The 21,723-nt window shown below is 39.4% G+C and overlaps 1 protein-coding gene across 6 annotated transcripts in view; it reads right to left on the bottom strand.

Moving 5' to 3' along the window:
• ube4a (ubiquitination factor E4A (UFD2 homolog, yeast)) overlaps positions 1 to 21,723 on the bottom strand; it is an 83,528-nt gene that overhangs the window by 31,623 nt on the left and 30,182 nt on the right. For all 6 annotated transcript variants that reach the window (XM_063038576.1, XM_063038571.1, XM_063038575.1 and 3 more), the window contains 8 exons: positions 20,136 to 20,295; positions 17,768 to 17,970; positions 15,702 to 15,893; positions 13,614 to 13,947; positions 10,747 to 10,873; positions 9,251 to 9,558; positions 6,625 to 6,757; positions 640 to 827 (listed from right to left, as the gene is read on the bottom strand). In XM_063038576.1, coding sequence (XP_062894646.1) covers positions 640 to 827; positions 6,625 to 6,757; positions 9,251 to 9,558; positions 10,747 to 10,873; positions 13,614 to 13,947; positions 15,702 to 15,893; positions 17,768 to 17,970; positions 20,136 to 20,295 — 1,645 coding nt within the window. The remainder of the gene's footprint in view (positions 1 to 639; positions 828 to 6,624; positions 6,758 to 9,250; positions 9,559 to 10,746; positions 10,874 to 13,613; positions 13,948 to 15,701; positions 15,894 to 17,767; positions 17,971 to 20,135; positions 20,296 to 21,723) is intronic.

Here is a 21,723-nt window from a genome sequence, read left to right as displayed (position 1 = left end):
CACCTGAAGCTTAATGGAAGTTGAATGATGCAATAAGACAATGATCAGCAACACAAGAGTAAATCAACAACAGAATGGTTTAAAGAGAAGAAAATTCACATTTTGGAATGGCCAAGTCAGAGTCCAGACCTTAACCCAATTGAGATGATATGGCACGACCTGAAGAGGACTGTTCATGCAAGGTATTCCAGAAATATTGAATGAACTGAAACAGTTTTGTATGGAGGAATGGTTTAAAATTCCTCCTCACCATTGTGCAAGTCTGATCAGTAGCTGCAGGAAATGTTTGGTGGAGATTTTGCTCTTAAAGAAGGTTCTACTAGTTATTATATACAATGGCTCATATTCTTTTTCCAGCCTAAAATGTGAATGATTAAAGAAAGAGTTCAATAAAGACGTGAAAAGTACAATTGTTTGTGTGTTATTACTTTAGGCAGATTGTGTTTGTCTATTATTGTGACTTAGATGAAGATCAAATCCATTTTTTGAGTAAGTAATGCAGAAAACAGCAAAAGACCTGTAGTCTCTTAAATCCTAGAACATCTCCAAGTATTTTGTAGCCATTGAAGTACATTTAAAAGTCTGATTGCTATAGTTATACACAACTGCATCATTATTTACCTGTTATCTCAAACGTACCTGTGAATTCAATGTCCACAAACACTTTAATAAGAGCTTCAGCGAGATAATATGCTTGCCGAAAGGAGGAGAAGACCCGTTCTCGGTTGAACATGCTGCTAATCATTGGGTTCTGCACTTGCTCCATGTGAGGCATCACAGCCTCAAGCACCTCAGCCAGCTTTGCTCGCAAGTGAGGGTTCTTCATCCTGAGTATTCAAGGGATACAGGGAAACAAGCCAGTCAGTCAGCACACATTTCTTAATGTGATTCAGATGTTAGAAATTTGGTAAGTAAAATGATACAAATGGAGATATGCAACACTGAAGCACAATTCATTTTCAGAAGCAGTTTCCTTCATTTTTGAACCAAACATCCTTTACTGACAGGAGATCGTCTTAATTAGTGCTGATAAAATTCAACTTGGAATCTTCACTATTTACATGATTCAAATACAAAGAGGTGACCGTGCTGACACAATCAGCATGGTACAATAACAAATAGTACTAATCAGAGGCAAGTCAAATCATGCCACAGTTTAATCATGTCTACTGTCTTCAACACAAAACAAAATATCTTGTACCAGCCAATGTGTTTGAGTGATATTCTTAATTCATCACTTCAAACTGCGATTACCATTCTCTGCTTCTAAAGCCAGTAATCCTGAGGAGCACTGATGATTGAATGCTTTTCTGGTGCGAGCAGACAAAACAAAGACGTCAAATGACTAAACGTAAACTGAATTCAAATCCAATAATGAGACTGATCAATATTGCAGATGAAAGAATTATTGTGAAAGTCAGTACTCCAAATGACAGTGCACACATATTTCCTTGTGTGCCGTTTAACCCAAGTGTTCCTATGACACAAATCTATATCAAACATTTGTGTCCATTCCTTTGGGATATCTCGTTAAAGCTGCAAATATCTGCAGCCATTATTTGTGAAGGGGCATTTGTTTACACCAAAATCTGTCAGGCAGTTTCGAGAATTTAAGAGAATATTTTCCATTTGTTACGAAATATTTTGTGTATGCAGGAAGCTTTTGTGTGCATCCACAGGACTCCAGCTGGAAAACCTGTTATGTTTTGCTGATGGCTTTTGCTCTCTGGGGAGAGGAGCAATGCTGGTTCTAGCTGATAACCTTCAATGAAAGGCCTCCAGGCTGTTTGGAGAAGTTGGGATGGCAACTATCTGTTATATTTCTTTTTTTATGCCACTGGGAAAAATATTGAAACTTACTGCTCTACTGCAACATGCTCAGAGCCACAATGACCAGATGAAAGAAGTTGCCAATTTTAACCCAAATATTTTGGAATAAAACCAATGCAATAGCCTCCTCATCTGCCAGCTTCACAACTGAGGAGAAATAAACATTGGACTTCTTATAATGGTCAGCAAAAAAATAAAGCACAAAAGTTTGCCTACTTTTTTTTTAAAAAAACTAATTTTTTTTAAAAAAAGTACAAATACCCAATTTAAATGATAGTGCTCAACGTGCCTTCTCTCATACTGCTGTTATTAAGCCTATCTAAAGTTTTGGGAAAGAAAATCTTCACTGTGCACGCTAAGTTGCAGGCAAGGTTGGAATTTCAAGATAAAGTCCATTACTGAACTCTGCAGTTAAGAGACGAACCTTACCGACATGCCTCAAAAAAGATTAAATCTGTAGCTTCCTCTAGTGGAGGGAAACAATTCTGCATGCCTCATTTTGGAGAGTAATCAATGGATACTGTGGACATGACCATTCAGATCATCATACCTACAGTGCCTTGAAAAAGTATTGAGCCCTCAAAAACTATTTTCACATTTTACTGTCTCGTTTTATACATTTAAAATATATTGAAGTAGGATTTTTGAGCTAATCTACAAAACATTGTGCATCATGTCAAATCAAAAGGAAAATTCCAAAACCTGTCAACAATTTACTAAAAATTAAAAAACAAAATTGTGGCTGAAAAAGTATTCATCTCCTTTGTAACTACTACACTAACTGTCCTCACATGCAATATACAATATCACCCTACCAACTCATCCACAATTTGTTGATGTAGAAAATTGGAGGATCACCTGTTTGCAATGAATAAGAATATTGTAAATACCCCCTCTCTGCAAGATCCTATAGTATCAGATGAGACTAAAGTGGAACTTTTTAACCTCAACATTAAGTGGTACATGTGGCATAAATCAAATACTGCACATTGGCCAGGTAACATCGTTCCTACTGTAAAGCACGGTGGAGGTAGCATCATGCTATGGAGATCCTTTTCAGCAGCAGAAACTGGAAATCTGGTCAGGATTAATGGGAAGATGAATGCTACTAAATACAGAGATCCTGGATAAAAACCTGCTAGCCTCTGCCAGAGAGCTTAAATTGGGGAGGAAGTTTGTCTTTCAGCAGTACAACAACCAAAAGCACACTGCCAGAGTGACCATGGAGTGGTTTCAAATGAAGGAAATTGATGTCATTGAGTGGCCCAGTCAGAGTCATGACCCTAAACTGATCAAACTTTGCTGGCAAGACCTCAAGATTGCCGTCCATCGCTGCTCCCCAAATAACCTGGCACAGCTTGAACAATTTTTCACCAAATCTTACTCCATCACATTGTGCAAAGCGATTAGAGACTTATCCAAAAATAAAATACTGGCAAGTAATAGCTGCAAGAGGTGGTTCAATTAAGTACGAGCAAAGGGGGGTGAATACTCTTGAACTGCTGACATACCAGTTTTTCATAGTCATACTTTATTGATCCCAGGGGAAATTGGTTTTCATTACAGTTGCATCATAAATAATAAGTAGTAATAAACCATAAATAGTTAAATAGTAATATGTAAATTATGCCAGGAAATAAGTCCAGGACCAGCCTATTGGCTCAGGGTGTCTGACCCTCCAAGGGAGGAGTAGTAAAGTTTTCATGCTTTACAATGTTCTTTTTTTGGGCTGTACTGTGAAAAAAGGAGCATGTGATTCACAAATAAAAATTCTCAGTTAAATTGATTAAAATCCCTGGTTTAATACTCATTTATGTGAACACAGGGTTAGGGGCTGAAAACAATTTCAAGGCACTGTGTAACATCTCTTTGAAGTAACTAACCAGTTAATTGCTATGTTATGTGAGACAAATCATTGCTTCTACGAGGGGTGATTGATAAGTTTGTGGCCTAAAGTAGAAGGAGTCAATTTTAGAAAACCTAGCGCATTTATTTTTCAACAGAGGCCCCTCCTACATGTACACACTTAGTCCAGCGGTCATGGAGCATACGGATCCCTTCTTTGTAGAAATGGTCCACAGCAGGGGTAACTGATAAATTCGTGGCTTAAGGCAGAAGGAGATGAGTTATTAACTTCAAACTTTCTGCATCAGCACTCAGAGTTGAACTGCACGTGCATGTAACGAGAGCGTCTTGGACCTCTAGTTGGTCCACAGCAGGAGTGATTTATAAGTTCGTGGCCTAAGGTAGAAGGAGATGAGTTATACAGCTCTCGTTACATGCACGTGCAGTTCAACTCTGAGTGAAAATGCAGAAAGTTTGAAGTTAATAACTCATCTCCTTCTACCCTAGGCCACAAACTTATCAATCACCCCTGCTGTGGACCACTTTCTGGAGGTCTAAGACACCGACTTCTACAAAGAAGGGATCCATATGCTCCACGACCGCTGGACTAAGTGTGTAAATGTAGGAGACATAAATGTGCTAGGTTTTCTAAAATTGGCTCCGTCTACCCTAGGCCACGAACTTATCAATCACCCCTCGTAAGCAGCTAAAAAGACAAAGGCAAATTGGTTGTGGCATCTTTTGACTTTCTGATGGCTTTTGATAAAGGGCCACCCATGAAAAATGAACATTCAATAGGATGCACATACTACATCTTCATTGATACTTGGACCACAAGATAGGAGCAGAATTGAGCCATCCCGCTATCGAGTCTGCTCCGCTAATTGATCATGGTTGATTTATTTTCTCTTGTAACCCCTTTCTCTTGCCTTCTCACCGTAACCTTTGACACCCTTACTAGTAACTTACGGAGATACAATTGAGCTAAGTACTCAAAGCAAAACTAAAGAAATTCCGATGTCTTACACAATTGCAGTAAGATACCTTCACTTCAGTCCTCAGTCCAGACTTGGGCCTCTTATTGTTTCAATAATGCAATTAGTACTCCTCAACCATCAGACTCTTGAATAAAAGGGGATAACCACACTCACTGCCCCATCATTGAAATGCTCTTACAACCAATGACTAGAAAATCTGTAATGCTGGAAATCAAAGGAACACACACAAAATGCTGGAGGAACTCAGCAGGCCAAGCAGCATCTATGAAAAAGAGTGAACAGTCAACATTTCAGCCCTTCGTCAGGACTGGCAAAAAAAGATGAGAAGTCAGAGTACAAAGGTGGGGGGAAGGGAGGAAGAAGTACAAGGTGGTAGGCGATAGGTGAAACTGTGAGAGAGGGAAGGGTGAAGTAAGGAGCTGAGAAGTTAATTGGTGAAAGAGATACAGGGCTGAAGAAGGGGGAATCTGAAAGGAGAGGTTAGAAAACCAAGGAAGAAAGGGACAGGGGAGGAGCACCAGAGGGAGGTGATGGGCAGGTAAGGTTGCTTGGTGGTGGGATTCCATTGGAGATGTCAGAAGTTATGGAGAATTGTACTGGATCTGGAGGCTAGTGGGGTAGCAGGTGAGGGCAAGAGGAGCCCTATTCCCAGTGGAATGGAGGGAGGATAGGGCAAGGGCAGATGTGCACAAAATGGAAGAAATGCAGGTGAGGGCAATATTGATATTGGAGGAAGGAAAGCCTCATCCTGAGAGCAGATACAGCGGAGACAGAAGAACAGAGAAGGGGGTGGCATTTTTCCAAGTGACAGGGTGGAAAGAGGTACAAGTCCAGGTAGCTGTGGGAGTCAGTAGGTTTACAAATGATATCAGTAGATAAACTGTCTCCAAAGATCGAGACAGAATACCACCTTACCTGTACTTATCCCCTTACCTACCCATCACCTCCCTCTGTGCTCCTCTCTTTCTTCCATGGGCTTCTACCCTCTATTAGATCCCCCCCCTTCTCCAACCCTTGATCTCTTTCACCAATCAACTTCCCACTCTTTACTCCACCCCTTCCCCTCTCCCAATTTCACCTATCACCTTGTACCTCTTCCTCCCCTCACCCATCTTCTTGCTCTGAACTCGCATCTTTTTTCCCTCCAGTCCTGATGAAGGGCCTTAGCCCAAAACATTGACTGTTTACTCTTTTCCATAGAAGCTGCCTGGCCGGCTGAGTTCCTCCAGCAGTTAAGGTCTCTTTATCTTGTTATCTCATGCTCTCATTATTTACTGATATTCATTTATATTTGCATTTGCAGTTTGTTGTCTTCTGGACTTTGGTTGATCTTTCATAGATCCTGTTATAGTTACTACTCTATATATTTGCTGAGTATACCCACAGGAAAATGAATTGCATGGTTGTACATGGTGACATGTGTACTTTGATAATAAAATTTATTTTGAACTTTGAACTATAGCACATGCAGAAAATATTACTTTGGTAAATAAGTGTTCAGGTGGAGCAAGAGGCAAGTTAGACACCAAGTCCCTCAGTAAATAGCAGAGTCTAAACACTGCCCAGATCAATGTAATGCATTACATTGAAGAAAGATGAATTTAGGCAGTCTGAATTCAATTCTTAGCATATTTAGGAATATTAGTTCAAAATTAAATCTGATTTGTACAATTGATTAGGGAAATGTAATAGCAATGCAACAATCAAGAAACGGCTGTTCCTCTGGAATTGGGTCACTAGGTATCTTCTTGCGACGGAGGAGGAACACAATTGATCATTCATCCATGCTGTAACTTCTCTGAAGGTGCTTGCTACTGGAACTTGTTGTGTAATGGAAGAGTGCAGTATTAGCATATAATAACTCCCAATGCAAAATCTGCTATATTTAAGGCTTACACATTGCTGATGGTGCAAGGCCCACCAGCAAATTGAAAAAGTTCCTGGCCTTTACCTCTCTACGTTACCCATGAATACAGTGACAAAGTTTAGAGGCTGTTCCAGGGAATCGCCTGTAGTTTCCAGAATGTCATCTGCAAATCTTCGTAAGAAGATGAAAAAATCTCCCAGATTTTCAGCAAAGAATTCTGTGACAAAGAAATACAATAGTGACTATATCAAAATAATCAGTGTACTTTATTAACTAGAAAGTACTTTACAATCTTCCTCAGCAAATTATGTTGATATGAAAAGGGTTTACAGGTAATTAGATCCTACTATTCCAAAATTCTAATGTAACCACTGCATCGACACTTCTAATGCCACTCTGCCCAAAAAGATAAGACAGGCCTGGTAATTGCAATGATTATAAATTCTGCTTTAATACTTAGAAGTAAAACTTTGGATCACTGCAACTGACCATGAACCACCCACCACTCCCACTTATCAAACTCCATTATTCAGTTAGGTGGCATTCTGGAAAATGATCCTATGGTCTGGATGGCACCAGCAAACAACACAACCAAGGGCGACATCCTCCACGGTCACGAAACTACTTCTTTCACGTCTTCGTTTTCTTTCAAATGTGAATCTGTTATTTGTGGAGCCTGTGATCTACATTTTGGTGGTGTTTTTTCAGGCCGATTGAGCAATCTGGCACTTTGCTGTCTCCGAGGGTGCTCCGTGAGGCCTCGAGATGGTACGCGAGCCCATGATCTACTCCATTTGTTGTTGATCTCACTGATTAAAGCACCAAAGAAGATTGAAATCATCAAGATGAGTGCAGAAGACGAGTGCAGAAGACGAGGGGGTTTTCAGCACCATCTACCAGCCTCTAGCTCACTGCTGCTGGAGGAAGGTGTCTGCGTGACTTTCAAAAGCTCTCTCTCTCCCTCCCTCGATGCTGCCAGAGGATAGTGCCGGAGTTCTGGGTCTTGGGCAAGGTTTAGTCGATACACTTTGTGGATTAGACTCTGTAGTTCACATTACGATGGGTTTCTGGTCGCTCCCTTTTTTTTTATTGCTATTTTGGGCAATATTGAATCGGAGTGCCATGCAGATAACAAACACTGAGCTGAATATGCCTGGACTCTATCAACGTTTTCTTTTAAATTCTGTGTTCTTCGCTCGTTTTTTTTGTTGCCATTTGCGCGATTTTTTTTTGCGCGGGGGGCAGGGTTTGATGTTTTTCTTTAAATGGGTTCCATGGTTTTTCTTTGTTTTATGGCTGTTTGTGGGAAGGCAAATCTCAGGATTGTATCTCTGCATACATACTTTGACAATAAATGCTTTTTCAGTACACACTGGCTCTGCTATAATTAAGAAAGCCAGACCCAAATAGGGCTAAATAACAGATGTAAACCAATATATCTCGGCAGACTGCATCATTAAAATCCTGGAGGTAAAAGTAACAAGGAATCTGGGGTGGTTGGCGGGTCTGTAAAAACTAGGTGAAGAAAGATGAGCTCAGGACATTAAATTACCATAAAAAAGCAAGATAATGGGAGTGAGATGTACTTATAAGCCTAGTGAACAATATTACATTAAAAGATAGACTAATCCTTCATTATAAACAAAAAATAATTCACCCTTGGCCATGCTCACATGTGTGCACAGTTAAAGCAGCAAAAAGGCATGGGATGTATGCCAATTGTAATCGAGAATAAGGAAAGAAAACACAAAGTCATAAAGATGGTAAGCAAAAAATTAAATAGCACACTCACTTTTTCAAGAGGATTATACAGCTCCAATATATCACTTGGCTAGCACAAGGGAGCAACAACTGAATCTTAATTTAATAATGCACACTCATTTTAATAATAAAATGAACAATTATCAATGAAATTACACTGGTAGCCATTATTTTGTAGTGTCCAAAGACACACCATCTGCATAGATAAACTTTTAGCTCTAAAATACTGTTTCAGCAAGATCATGGCCTGTTTTTTATTTCAGCTTTATTCTCCTAATATGGCTTCCTATCCTTGATTATATTTATCTATTAAAGATCAGCACTCAGTGGCCATATTATTAGGTACATCTGTACACCTGCTCATTAATGCAAATAGCTAATCAGCTAATCATGTAACAGCAACTCAATGCATAAAAGGATGCAGACACAGTCAAGAGATTAGTTGTTGCTCAGAACAAACATCAGGATGGAGAATAAGTCTGATCTAAGTGAATTTGACTGTGGAATGATTGTTGATGCCAAATGGGGTGGTTTGAGTATCTCAGAAACTGATCTCCTGGGATTGTCACACACAACAGTCTCTTATACAGAAAATAGTGCAAAAAAACAAAAACATCCAGTGGGTGGCACTTAAGTAGGTGAAAAAGCCTTGCAATGAGAGAGGTCAGAGGATGGCCAGACTGGTTCAAGCTGACAGGAAGGTGATAGTAACTTAAAAGTGGTGTGCAGAAGAGCATCCCTGAATGCACAACACCATCGAACCTTGAAGTGGATGCGCTACAGCAACAGAAGATCATGAACATACACTCAGCGGCTACTTTATTAGGTGCAGGAGGTACCTAATAAAGAGGCCAATGAGTGCATTAATATCAGCTTAAAAATATCATTGATTCAGCAGCCACAGAATCATATCAATGTGCTTAAATCATTGTAAGGACATGCTATATACCTGGAACATGAGAAAGCATGCAGTATTCCACTTCCAGAAGAGGGAATTTCACCTCCATGTATTCTGTTCCTTGATTGCCTAGCGAAAACTGGACCAATATTGTTGAGCTGGAGATCTGCAGGTTCATACAATTCTGGAGCATCTGTGGCTCTGTGGCTGCTGCTTTAGTTGATAAGTATATAGTCATCAGCCGTTCAAATTGCTCACGCAGATTGTCTGCAGCTGGATTGGAAGATTGCTGTGCTTCCCTCCAGGCAACTTGCAGCCGGTGCAGACTCTGGTTCATCTTTATCATTTGATCATGCAATCTGAGAAATAGAAAATACAGTTGCAGCATTGGGAGTTTGTGTGAAAATGCATTCTTGGGGAGATCCCACAGAGGCATTGCATTCCAGAAAAATCCTATGATAGAAAGTGAGAAATTCTGCCTTCAGATCAGGCTACCTTCCAATGCCTGAACTTAAACATGCAATTCGAAAGAAAAAGTAAGTCACAGCAGTATAACAGTAACTGCATTCTTAATGATCACATTGGCTTTTCAAAGTTATGAATTTGTAAGTTAGTTAAGATATCAATTAAGTCAATTCCAATTTTAAAGAGAACTTATATAACTCGGAACACTGGAGATTGTAGAAATAATGAGTAATAAATCGTAAAAATGACCAAAAAAGTTCTCTCCACTTTTAATTTGACCATCATCAGCTACTTAGCCAATGAGGGATCATACCCTGAAAATCACCCTTTAAAAACAATCCTTTCCATTTATCTCCTATACCCAAATACTTATCTATTAGGAGATAGTCAATGGATTTCCAGGACACAACTTTCCTCATTTGAGTTTCAACATAGGACACTTGACCACAATGTTACCTTTACCTTAAATAAATACAGATGATGCTGGTAACACTCAGCATATCAGCCACATCTGCAGGAAGTGTGTTAATGTTTTAGGTCAAAGACCCTTCATCAGAGCTGAGAGAGAGAAAGTAAATTAACTTTAAATTACGAAGAGGATAAGGGTAGGATGGAGAGGACAAAGTTCTGACAAAGGCTCTTCGAGAAATCTTGTTTCACTTTGCATGCATATTGCATGATTTGCCAAGTGATTTTATTATTATTTTTAATATCCAGATTCACTAAAATATATTCTATAATTTCTAACATGTGATTGTGAGCAGCCTTCTACAGCTCGAAAACTACCATACTCATAAACATTCAATACCTTTACTGTTCTTACTGACTGCATGAATTCACACATCCTCATTTAAAACATCAGAACGATGAGGCTTTGTAGCCACTCCATTGTTCACTCACAGTTGATGATTGGCATCCAACTTAGTAGCCGAGTCACCCCAAAAATAAGATTTCATTTCATCTTATACTTAAACCTCCCTATCTATGGAAGTGACAGGAAAACTAAATGGCTGATGATATAACCCAGTTTTCAGGCTTACACAATTTCTTACATTTGAGCTACTCATGTATTTCCTCAGTACCTGTGAAAACCCAAACGCAAAGCAAACTGAGTCAAGATTAAATTCTCTGTGACCAAGTTGTATGTTTCAGCAAATGGTGGTTCGAGTCCCTGTGGCACTGGAATCAAGCAGGTCTCCTTATCCAAACCTAATGTAAAGAAATAAAAAGCTCTCAGAAAAGTTTTTCCTGCTTGAAAATCTTACTTAACATGATTCATTGGAGAGAGATTTTCTGAATTAAGGCTTAATAATTTACACACTGTATTATAGACACAAAATTCAGTGAGCTTGTACCCGTTTACAGGTATTAATATGGTTTCAATCATTGTTCCCTTAAGCTGCATCGATGCTCGGTCACATAGCAACTGAAATGCTCCCGGGTACTTAGTCTTTGTTGCCACACAGCTGGAATTTTCTTTTATACGTTATTATAATTTTGAAATTATGCTAATATAATTGCGAAATCACTTGCAATTGTGTTAATGAATATAATCCATGCATTTTCTAAATAGTAAACATACCACAACCTTGACTTTGAAACTTTTTAGAGCTTCAACGTATTTACATTGTCAGTGTCAATAAAAGGTATGTGATTTTTCAATTTTCACTCTAAATATTCTTAGTATGCATTTACAAAATAAAACACTTAAAGTGCCTGAAAAATGCGCAACAGTGTAAAAAATTTCCTGCTCAGAGCAATGGTTGCCCGGCGCAACTGTAAAAAAAAATTAGAGGGAATGCTGGCTTCAATGTTTACTATGAAGAAAAATCTATATTTGTCAACAGAACTAGAAGTGTAAAGGCTGATTTATACTTGTGCGTACTAGCTTGCTCCGTAGCCTACGCAAGTGGCCTACGCCGTTGTGAGCATTTATACTTGTGCGTTGGTGTGTCTGAATCTCTCTGCAGTTCACCACCAAAACGCTAGTTGGCGGTGGGGTTTCTATGCCACTGTGTTGAGTTTCTTCGTGTTGAAACTCAAACTTCAAACAATGGTGACTGAAACTGAAGGAGGGTGAATTTTCTGTGCTTGTCCAGCCACAGAGACATGGACGAGGAAATGCATTTCAAATATTTTCGGATGTCGGCAGGTAGATTTCATGATTTGGTTCATCGTCTCCAACCATTTATTTCACATCAGTGTATGCACAGTATACTCATAGAGACTGGTGATCACCATTCGAGTTTTAGCTTCAGGTGGAAATCAACAGGCTGTAGCAGCTAGCTACAAACTGGCGTCAAGCACAGGGTCCGCCATAATTTCGGAGGTCTGTAAAGCTTTATGGAAAGCATTGCAGCCAGAGTTCCTTCCCTGCCCTTCAGTCACCCAATGGGAAGCTATTGCAGCGTAGGAGGAAATATGATGCTACCAAGCGGACCAATCACAGTTGTTCGGTCTGCATCGCCGAGACGTGTAGTTACATTTTGGGAGAGGTGCGCATTAGGCTACGGTGTAGGGTTGGCATAGAGTACAACGTAGGGTACGCGGCTACGCCGTAGCTGCGGCATACATTTGACGCACAAGTATAATAGTTAACACATCATAAGTGATTTCTGGTGCCCATGTTCAAAACATTTGTCAGCCACTTTTCACATGCAAATAACACACCTAGCTTAACTAGATTATCAAGAACAGTGAAGGATACTTAACTGAACAGGAAGCCAGTATATCCAACACCCTCTCTCCCTAACTGCTGCTTTGATCAGTCACCTGTTCTTATTATAGTCAACCCCTTCTTCACCCTAATTGTCACCTCAACCCACCAGCTCTCTTCCCTCACAAATTACCTCTACTTACAGTAATCACTGCCATCAGGACATTGTTGTTGATGCAGTGCTTTGAAATTCACATATTTCCTTCAGTCTGGCAGCTTGTCTGCTGCAAATATCAGGTGGGCTTTTGTTTTTATATATCCAGAATCAGATTTTTAATATCACTAGCATATGTTGTGAAATATATTGTTTTGTGGCAGCAGTACATTGCAATACATAATTAAAAATGGGGAGGGGGGAAGAGGAAGAGCGAGACATTTATAAAAAGAGAACAAAGAAATCTGATGACAGTGGGGAAGAAGCTGTTCCTAAATCCAAGGAGAAAAATTCTAATGAATACAGCAGTTATTTTGCTCTCAATATAAATATTCCTATAATCAATGGAATCCATGGCCATCGATAAAGTGGCACTGATGAAACTGGTTCAGGGCATAAAGAACTGAAGTGACATTTGAACCCACAAGTCCTTTGGTTTCAGAGCGAGTTGCATTGCCAATCCAAGGTAACATTTATTTGTTGTTCACTATGAAAAGTGATAAGTTGTCTTGGATTGATTACACCCTACTGAACAGACATCATTGTCCCCAGTCAGTAAGAAGCTGGGACTCCCATCAATTGCAAGTGTAATCAAATACTACAAAGAGAGAATTGGCAACTTTTATGAGTTATGAAAATCAAACTTGCATAAAATGAAACCAAAACTAATTTACAAATGAAGCAAAAAAAAAATGGTCTCCCACAATGAACCTGCCAAGACATATGCTTATTTAGCAACATAGGAAAAATGGAGTTGGCTTGTCAAGTTTTTCCATTGGACACAAGGTGGCTGTTTAATCCAACCTCTCCCCTCCCAACCCTATTCTGTTATCAACAGCACTATGTTCTATACTTTAACTCCATCTAGCATTGCTCAAATCAATTTCCACAATTCACTAGGATTATGGGTTTCTGATACCGTAACTGCAGCATGGATGGAAAGTTAACCAGGAAGATTATATATAAAAACACAACTTGCACAAAGAGCTTGTGGAAGATGGCATACATTAATCTTAACCCTAATCAAAAGTACGATTAGACAGTAGTAAAAAGCCACCCATTCCCATTTCAGCTCATACCTTTCATGTGCACATTTCTACTTTTCCGTTCTTCTTCATTCAGTTCTTTCAATGAACAGTAAGTAGGGTTAAACGTTAGAAGCTTCGGTGACTTTGGTTTGCAGAAAGGTTGGCAGAGTTTCAGCAAAGCAGCACCAAGGTTCAGGAAGAAGGCATCCGATGCATACATTTGGAAGAAGAGATCTGGCATCTGGTTGGCCCAGATTTTTGTCCGCCCAGAGTTGGCATGGAAACAGTTTCCAAGCCAAGAGAGGATGCCATGTTTTGTATCCGGAGAAAGCTGGATGAGGTTCCGCAGAATCTGATGAATTTTGTCATGAAGTTGAACCATGAACTGTGAAATAGTACAACATCTGATGTAAGCTGCAGGAAAACTAGTACTCAAAATGAGGCAAAGCAACAAGCCACAAATCTAATAAGAATTCACAGTAAATCTATGTGCACACTAAATGACAAAGGGATTCAAAATGAAATTTAAAGACCAAGTTTTAGAACTATTAAACTCATTTGATCTAAACAAACACATGCTTAGCCACTATCAACACCATGTTTAATGGAATAACTCAATAAAGAATCTAAATTTACAGAGTAATATCACACAACATACCCCAAGGGTCTCAGACCTGAAACATTGATCGTTTCTTTTTTCTCAAATACTGCCCAACTTGCTAAGTTTTTCCCAATGTTTAGTTTTTGTTACATCTGCACTTCATTTTGCTTTTCAGACTATTGAGAATACCCCAAAGTAAATGTCTACAGGCAACACTGTAACAATGTTGGCCAAAAACAATTTAAATTTTGCACAATATCCATCTATGCACTTGGTCATGGCTATGCTTAACCCTTAATAATTTCAGACCAGTTCAGATGCTTTTGTGTACAAGGGAATTGCAACCCACAGAAATCGGCATGTTAAACTATATCCAAAGAAGTTTGTACTTGAAACATATTTGCTTTTGTAGAATTTTATGTGTGGGAGGGGAGGAGGGATGTCACGATGTGAAAACACCAATGATCAAACAGAAGTTGAAAGAACACATTGCAATCTGCCTGCAATACGACTTATAATACATCTTTACTTAGCCAAACAAGTGGAAAACTTGGATAATTCAAGAAAATTTAGAATTCACAAAAAAGACATTCATATATTTACTGAGCATCTATGAAAAAGGAGTATGCACCTTTTGTAATGGAAGATGTCATGGGTCTGGGGGGGCAAAATAAGTACTGCTGGGTTGTGGAATATCTATCACATTGCTAAACTGCTACAGAAATGGTTTATCTTAAAAGAAGCAGTGTTTATATAGTGAATGGACTGATGAATAAAAAGGCTGTTTTTATGCTGAATACTAAGTTTCTTATGTCCAAGGTGGTGGAAAATTATAATATATCACAATATATACCTAATCTAACCTATGCATACAAACAATAGAATTAAGGTCTGTCTCATTGACAGCCATTACCTTTCACTTGTATGGCATAAATGACATGTCACTGATGTTAATTTGCAACTCTGTATGGAACAAGCTGCTGGATATAATACTGTGCACATCACATACATGAATAATACAAACTTAATCAAATTAAAGAAACGGACATGAGACCAATGACTCAACTGATGACCATTAATCAGAATGCAACACAATTACAAAAGGGAAAAACACAATGCTCAATCCTGATCTTTTGCCAGTTACCCAGACACTAGTTTAATTTTGTCCAGTAGCAAGTCCATTACAAATGACCAGAATCTCAGGATCGAGTTTAATAAGGGGAAATTCTCTTTGGATTCTGGCACCTATGTGTTGTGCAGAAGTCTCTGCTGGATTGTGGTTAGGGACGTTGTGTGGCTGGATGGTGAAGTTATGGGAGGCAAGAGAAGTCATAGGCTCTCTACTAATGGATGGCCTCTGAAAAGTCATTGGCAATTCTTGAGCCTCTTGCATGCTGAAACAAAAATAATGTTTGCAATCTATCCTCCAGCTTGAAGCAGAGTATGGCCATCTGAAATGAAAATGGTGGAAAATAACAAATTGTATGCACCACACCAAGTTACAGCCCCTCAAAGAAACTAGCCTGCAAAACACGTACCTGGTGAATATTTGACTCTTGAACTTTTATTTCCTGAGGACCAGACCGTGATGGGCTCAAAAAATATAAGTGACTTTCCACCAATCCTGGAGTCTTCAGCAAACAAGAAATGTTCAGGACAGTTCCCAGCAGGGTCTGCTGGTACATGTTACCATTTTTTGGATCCTTTGGTTCAATGTATGTCAAGAAAGCCTATTGACAGATTTAAGAAAATAATTACATTGAAATTTACAGATTTATCAAAAATCTAATATAGAATTTAAATATGCAACCAAGCAGCACCAATTGTATCTACACATTTTAAAAATAATTAGCAGCCACATTAAAACCTGTGGAAGGGTCCCAAAGATTATACAAATAAATGGCTTTTACCACTACCTCACAATAAGGTAGGATAGTAAAATAACATGAAGAAATAATGGAGGGTGACATAGTTATTACAGAACCAGTGACCTGGGTTCAATTCAGCCGCTCTCTGTAAGGAGTTTGTATGCTTTCCTCGTGACCAGAGGGGTTTTATCCAGGTGCTTCAGTTTCCTCCCACATGCCAAAGACATACAAGTTAGTAGGTTAATTAGTCACAAGGATGTAATTGGGTGATGTGGTCTCAATGAACTAGAAGGGCCTACGACCATGCTACATCTCTAAATAAATGTTTTACTAAATAAAAATAAAAACAAAGTATTTGTTTGTGATTGGTACAAAGATTAGCATTTTGCATCAAGGGAATGATTGGTAATTTAATGTCTTGAGAAAGGCAGAGCCAGGATATGAATACAAAGCTATGCAAAATTGAGTGAGGGTTTGTGAGACTAGCTGCGCTGAGTTCCACCATAGTTTAATACCCAAAATACAAGCATTTGTAAGAAAGTAGCTGTGGAAAACTGAAAGCCATGGAACTAGTTCAAGTCACCAATTTAACAGCTGAACAAGAACAGGAGGAACAAGAAAATAAAGCTGACAGTTACATTTCTAAAGTAGCTTTCATCAGGTAAGCTATTCTCGGTTTAAGTGTGAAGAAATGAGGTGTTAATGTTTAACATTCCTCAGGGTTACTTCCAAAGTTAATATAGCAATCTTTGTCGCTGCAGCACAACAGAAGTAATTTATGCTGAGTTCGTTTTTCTGTTCAAACAAATAATCAAAACAGTACACCTTGCGAACAACTTCCCATTCTGTACATTAAGATGTCTGGAATCACCATGATAGTTTGAATTTTTCATTACTAGTCTGGGATAGTGCACTCATCAATTGCTACAGTATACTAGGAGCAAGTTATATTCTAAATTTAATTCTATGTAAAAAAAAATTATCAAGGTGAAATACAAGATCAATCAATCCATTGCCTGTATTTAAAGATTCAGTGAAACCAGGACAGATATAACACCCATCTTCAAACAGCATTAATCAAACATTTTAGTTGAACCAGTGGACAAGGTTGTCCCACAATGCAAGTAACACATATACAATGGTAGAAGAGAACAAGAAATTTGTTTTAATCACAAAATATTCTTTGTTTAGCCATACAGCATGGAGTAGGCTCTTCAAGCCATGCTGCTCCAGCAACCCCCAATAAACCAGATTAACATGAACCCTAACCCAATTATGAGACAATTTACAATGACCAATTAACTTACCCAGTATATCTTTGGACTGTGGGAGGAAACCGAAAGACCCGGAGAATTCATCTACTAATCTAAAATTGGCTCTTTATTGTTTACCTGCACTGAACTTTTTCGGTAGCTTTTACACTTTATTCTGCATTGTTATTATTTTATCTTATTCTAGCTCAATGCACTGTGTAATGATTTGATCTGTATAAACAGAATGTAAGACAAGCATTCCATTGTATCTTGGCACATGTGATAATAATAAATCAATAGCAATCAATACACATTACAAATGTCTGGACCGCTGAGTTGAACGGCATTTTAGGGAATGCATCTAACAGATTATAATACTCAATCACTTATTCTACATCAAGTCAACAGAAACAAAGCCAAACGAAAATAAAAACCCCAGCCACCATATATGCAAAGTAGGACAGAATTTTAGAGATATCTTACTTGTGCTAGATCAAACTGTCGAGTGAAATAAAGAAGAATATCCAGATAGCTGTACAGCATTACATGGCAAAGATCCAATTCTTTAATACGGTGCAATAATATGTCCAACACTGGAAATATGACTTCATTGAATGTCCTGACCTCTTCATCTGCCTTTAACATAACTATGACTTCATCCATGAACTCAGCAACATCTTCAAACTCTGTATAGGTAACAGAGATTACACCAAAGAATTTAGAATTTATGATAAAATAGCTTACCGCTAAGAATGTTCATTGCAAAACAGATTTTAAAAACTTAAAATTCTTATGAGTAGGGAGTAGAAACTTAACTGATTTTTGGATGGGTGACCATGATGGATTAAATGACACTCCACATCTATATCCATCTCACCCACTGAGACTTTGCTATCAGAAGAAACAAGGGTATAATGATACACAAAGTCACATTTCATCCCACTTCCCTGTACACTTGTTAGGCTTTAAGTGATGGTGTCAGTCCAGCCTTATTACTTTATCAGCTGGGTGCCTCCAACTTTGGTTCGTTTAAGAATTATTTTATTTCAAGCCTTTATTTGCAAGTTAAAGCAGTTCCTATACAACAAGAGATCCTGCAGATACTGGAAATCCAGCGGAAAACACACAACATGCTGGAGGAACTCAGCAGGTAAGGCAGTATCTATGGAGAGGAATAAACAGCCGGCTTTTTGGGGTGAGACCCAAAGGGGGAAACAGGCCAGAATAAGAAGAGGGGAGGGAAAGAGTATAAGCTGGCAGATGATAGGTGAAGCCAGGTGAGGGGGATAGGTTGGTGAATGGGGAAGGAGGAATGAAGTGAAAAGCTGAGAGGTGATAGGTGGAAAAGGTAAAAGGCTGGAGGAGGAATCTGATAAGAGAGGACAGTGAACCATGGGAGAAAGGGAAGGAAGGGCACTAGAGGGAGATGATACACAGGTGAGAAGAGAACGGATAAGAGGGGAGCCACAATGGGGAATGCATAAATGGAGAACGGTAGGGGGGAGGGAAGATATTGCCAGATGTTAGAGAAATTTATGTTAATGCTGTTAGGATGGAGGCTACCCAGCTGGAATAGGAGGTGTTGCTCCTCCAATCTGAGAGTGGCCTTATTGTGGCAGTAGAGAAGGCCGTGTACTAACATGTCAGAATGGGAATGGGAAGTGGAATTAAAATGATCAGCCACTGGGAAATCTTGCCTGCTACAGATGGAGCAAAGGTGCTTAAAAAAGTGGTCATCCAATTAACGTCAGGTCTCAATGAGGCTACATCCAGAGCGCCCACAACAATTCCATCCGCGAACAGAAACATTGCTAGATTTCAAACCAAGTCCGGAAATCTGGATTTCAGAACATTCAGCACCACTTGACTCCCTCACCCCTCCAGGCCCACTATTTGTTTCTTTGTCTGTGAAGGTCCTACTAGAAAGCTGAAACTTATCAAGTGCTGCAATCCATGCAACAACGCGATGAATAAAATTTGTATTGATTTTCCAAAACTAGTGCATTAGAAATCGGTAGTCAACTGTAAATTCAAAATAATTACTTGTACACACTACAACGAGTAAGCACACAATTTCAATGGGAACCACTGCTCTCAAACAAACTATACCTGAAATAGTTTGTTCAATGACTGGCATGTTAGAAACAGGATTGGAAACCCATTGTATTTTACACATGACCTGGCAATGTGGCAGTTCTCTTTACAGAAGTTGCCTGACCTACCGAGTCTTTTCAGCAATTTCATATTTCCTACATCCACAATTTTAAAATCACCATGGCAGTGGAGATGGATACACAGAAAGTGCATGGGTTTGAGTACCATTCCCAAAGGAAGATTTATCCTAACTATTCTAGGGACGATTTCAGTAGCAAGCTCCCTATGTGCAGCTCAGATAAAGCCAATTAATTTAACCAGGACTATAGTAGCCCTTTTATCCCTTCTACTGAGACCCATTCAGCTCCTTTGTCATCTACTCAGGTTCCAATTTTGCAGAAACACTGAAGGTGCACAGCACTCCAGCACCCCAGCTGACATCACCGCTATTCTCACCTACTGAACAATTTTGTTTTTCATATCAATTGTGATTAAATTTCTTGGGCAATGACAAATAGAACAACAGAGTACATAATTCAACCACTAATTCTGACTAGAATGCTAATCACTTTAAAGATACTGCACTGGTCATAAAGGAGTTGGAGTCTGAGCTTTCGGCAGGTGGTGTACAATTGCACTTTCATATTCAAAATTCCAAAAATATATCCTTCCATATCCACCAAGTTCCAAACTACAGAACAATGTAAAATGCTTCAACACACCTCACACAAATAACACGACTGGAATATTTACTTACGTGGTCCACTTACTCCTTCTAGAAGCAAATCAACGACTTGTTCGGAGATATTCTGATTGACATAGATCTCAGGTGTGAGAAGGGCAGTGTGTGCATTAGACACAGTCAAGGCCTTACAACGAACAGCATATGTCAATAGGTTTTCTGGGACCTTTGTAATCTATTGAGAAAATATTATTTTTCAAATTGCAGGACAGAAAAAACATACAATTATGTAAAACTTTCCAAATAGACTAATTTCCACACTGATTTTAACTCAAAGACTGAAAGTAGTTATAAATTGCTTTGCCTTTTTAAACATGTCCATCTGAACCACACCTCCTTTAGGCAAAAGCTTTCTTCAAGTACTGAAATTGTGTAAAGTGAGAAATTCAGTGCAGTTGAGGGTAACTATGATGACCACAGAATAGTACAGCACAGTACAGGACCTTCGACCCACAATGTTGTGCCGACCCTTAAACCCTACCTCCCATATAAACCCCCAACTTAAACTCCTCCATATACCTGTCTAGCAGTCTCTTAAATTTCACGAGTGTATCTGCCTCCGCCACTGACTCAGGCAGTGCATTCCATGCACCAACCACACTCTGAGTAAAAAACCTTCCTCTAATATCCCCCTTGAACTTCCCACCCCTTACCTTAAAGCCATGTCCTCTTGTACTGAGCACTGGTGCCCTGGGGAAGAGGCCCTGGCTGTCCACTCTACCTCCTCCTCTTAATATCTTGTACACCTCTATCATGTCTCCTCTCATCCTCCTCCTCTCCAAAGAGTAAAGCCCTAGCTCCCTTAATCTTTGATCATAATGCATACTCTCTAAACCAGGCAGCATCCGGGTAAATCTCCTCTGTACCCTTTCCAATGCTTCCACATCCTTCCTATAGTGAGGCGACCAGAACTGGGCACAGTACTCCAAGTGTGGCCTGACCAGAGTTTTATAGAGCTGCATCATTACCCCGCGACTCTTAAACTCTATCCCTCGACTTATGGAAGTTAACATCTCATAAGCTTTCTTAACTACCCTATCTACCTGTGAGGCAACTTTCAGGGATCTGTGGACATGTACCCCTAGATCCCTCTGCTCCTCCACACTACTAAGTATCCTGCCATTTACTTTGTACTCTGCCTTGGAGTCTGTCCTTCCAAAGTGTACCACCTCACACTTCTCCGGGTTGAACTCCATCTGCCACTTCTCAGCTCACTTCTGCATCCTATCAATGTCTCTCTGCAATCCTCGACAATCCTCTACACTATCCACAACACCACCAACTTTTGTGTCGTCTGCAAACTTGCCAACCCACCCTTCTAACCCCCCCCGATCGTTTATAAAAATCACGAAAAGTTGAGGTCCCAGAACCGATCCTTGTGGGACACCACTAGTCACAATCCTCCAATCTGAATGTACTCCCTCCACCACCACCCTCTGTCTTCTGCAGGCAAGCCAATTCTGAATCCACCTGGCCAAACTTCCCTGGATCCCATACCTACTAACTTTCTGAATAAGCCTACAGTGTGGAACCTTATCAAATGCCTTACTAAAATCCATGTAGATCACATCCACTGCACCACCCTCATCTGTATGACTGGTCA

Source organism: Mobula hypostoma, chromosome X2 (genome assembly GCF_963921235.1).
Source record: "Mobula hypostoma chromosome X2, sMobHyp1.1, whole genome shotgun sequence".
Taxonomy (NCBI): Eukaryota; Metazoa; Chordata; class Chondrichthyes; order Myliobatiformes; family Myliobatidae; genus Mobula; species Mobula hypostoma.
This window is presented reverse-complemented; position numbering and strand designations above follow the sequence as displayed.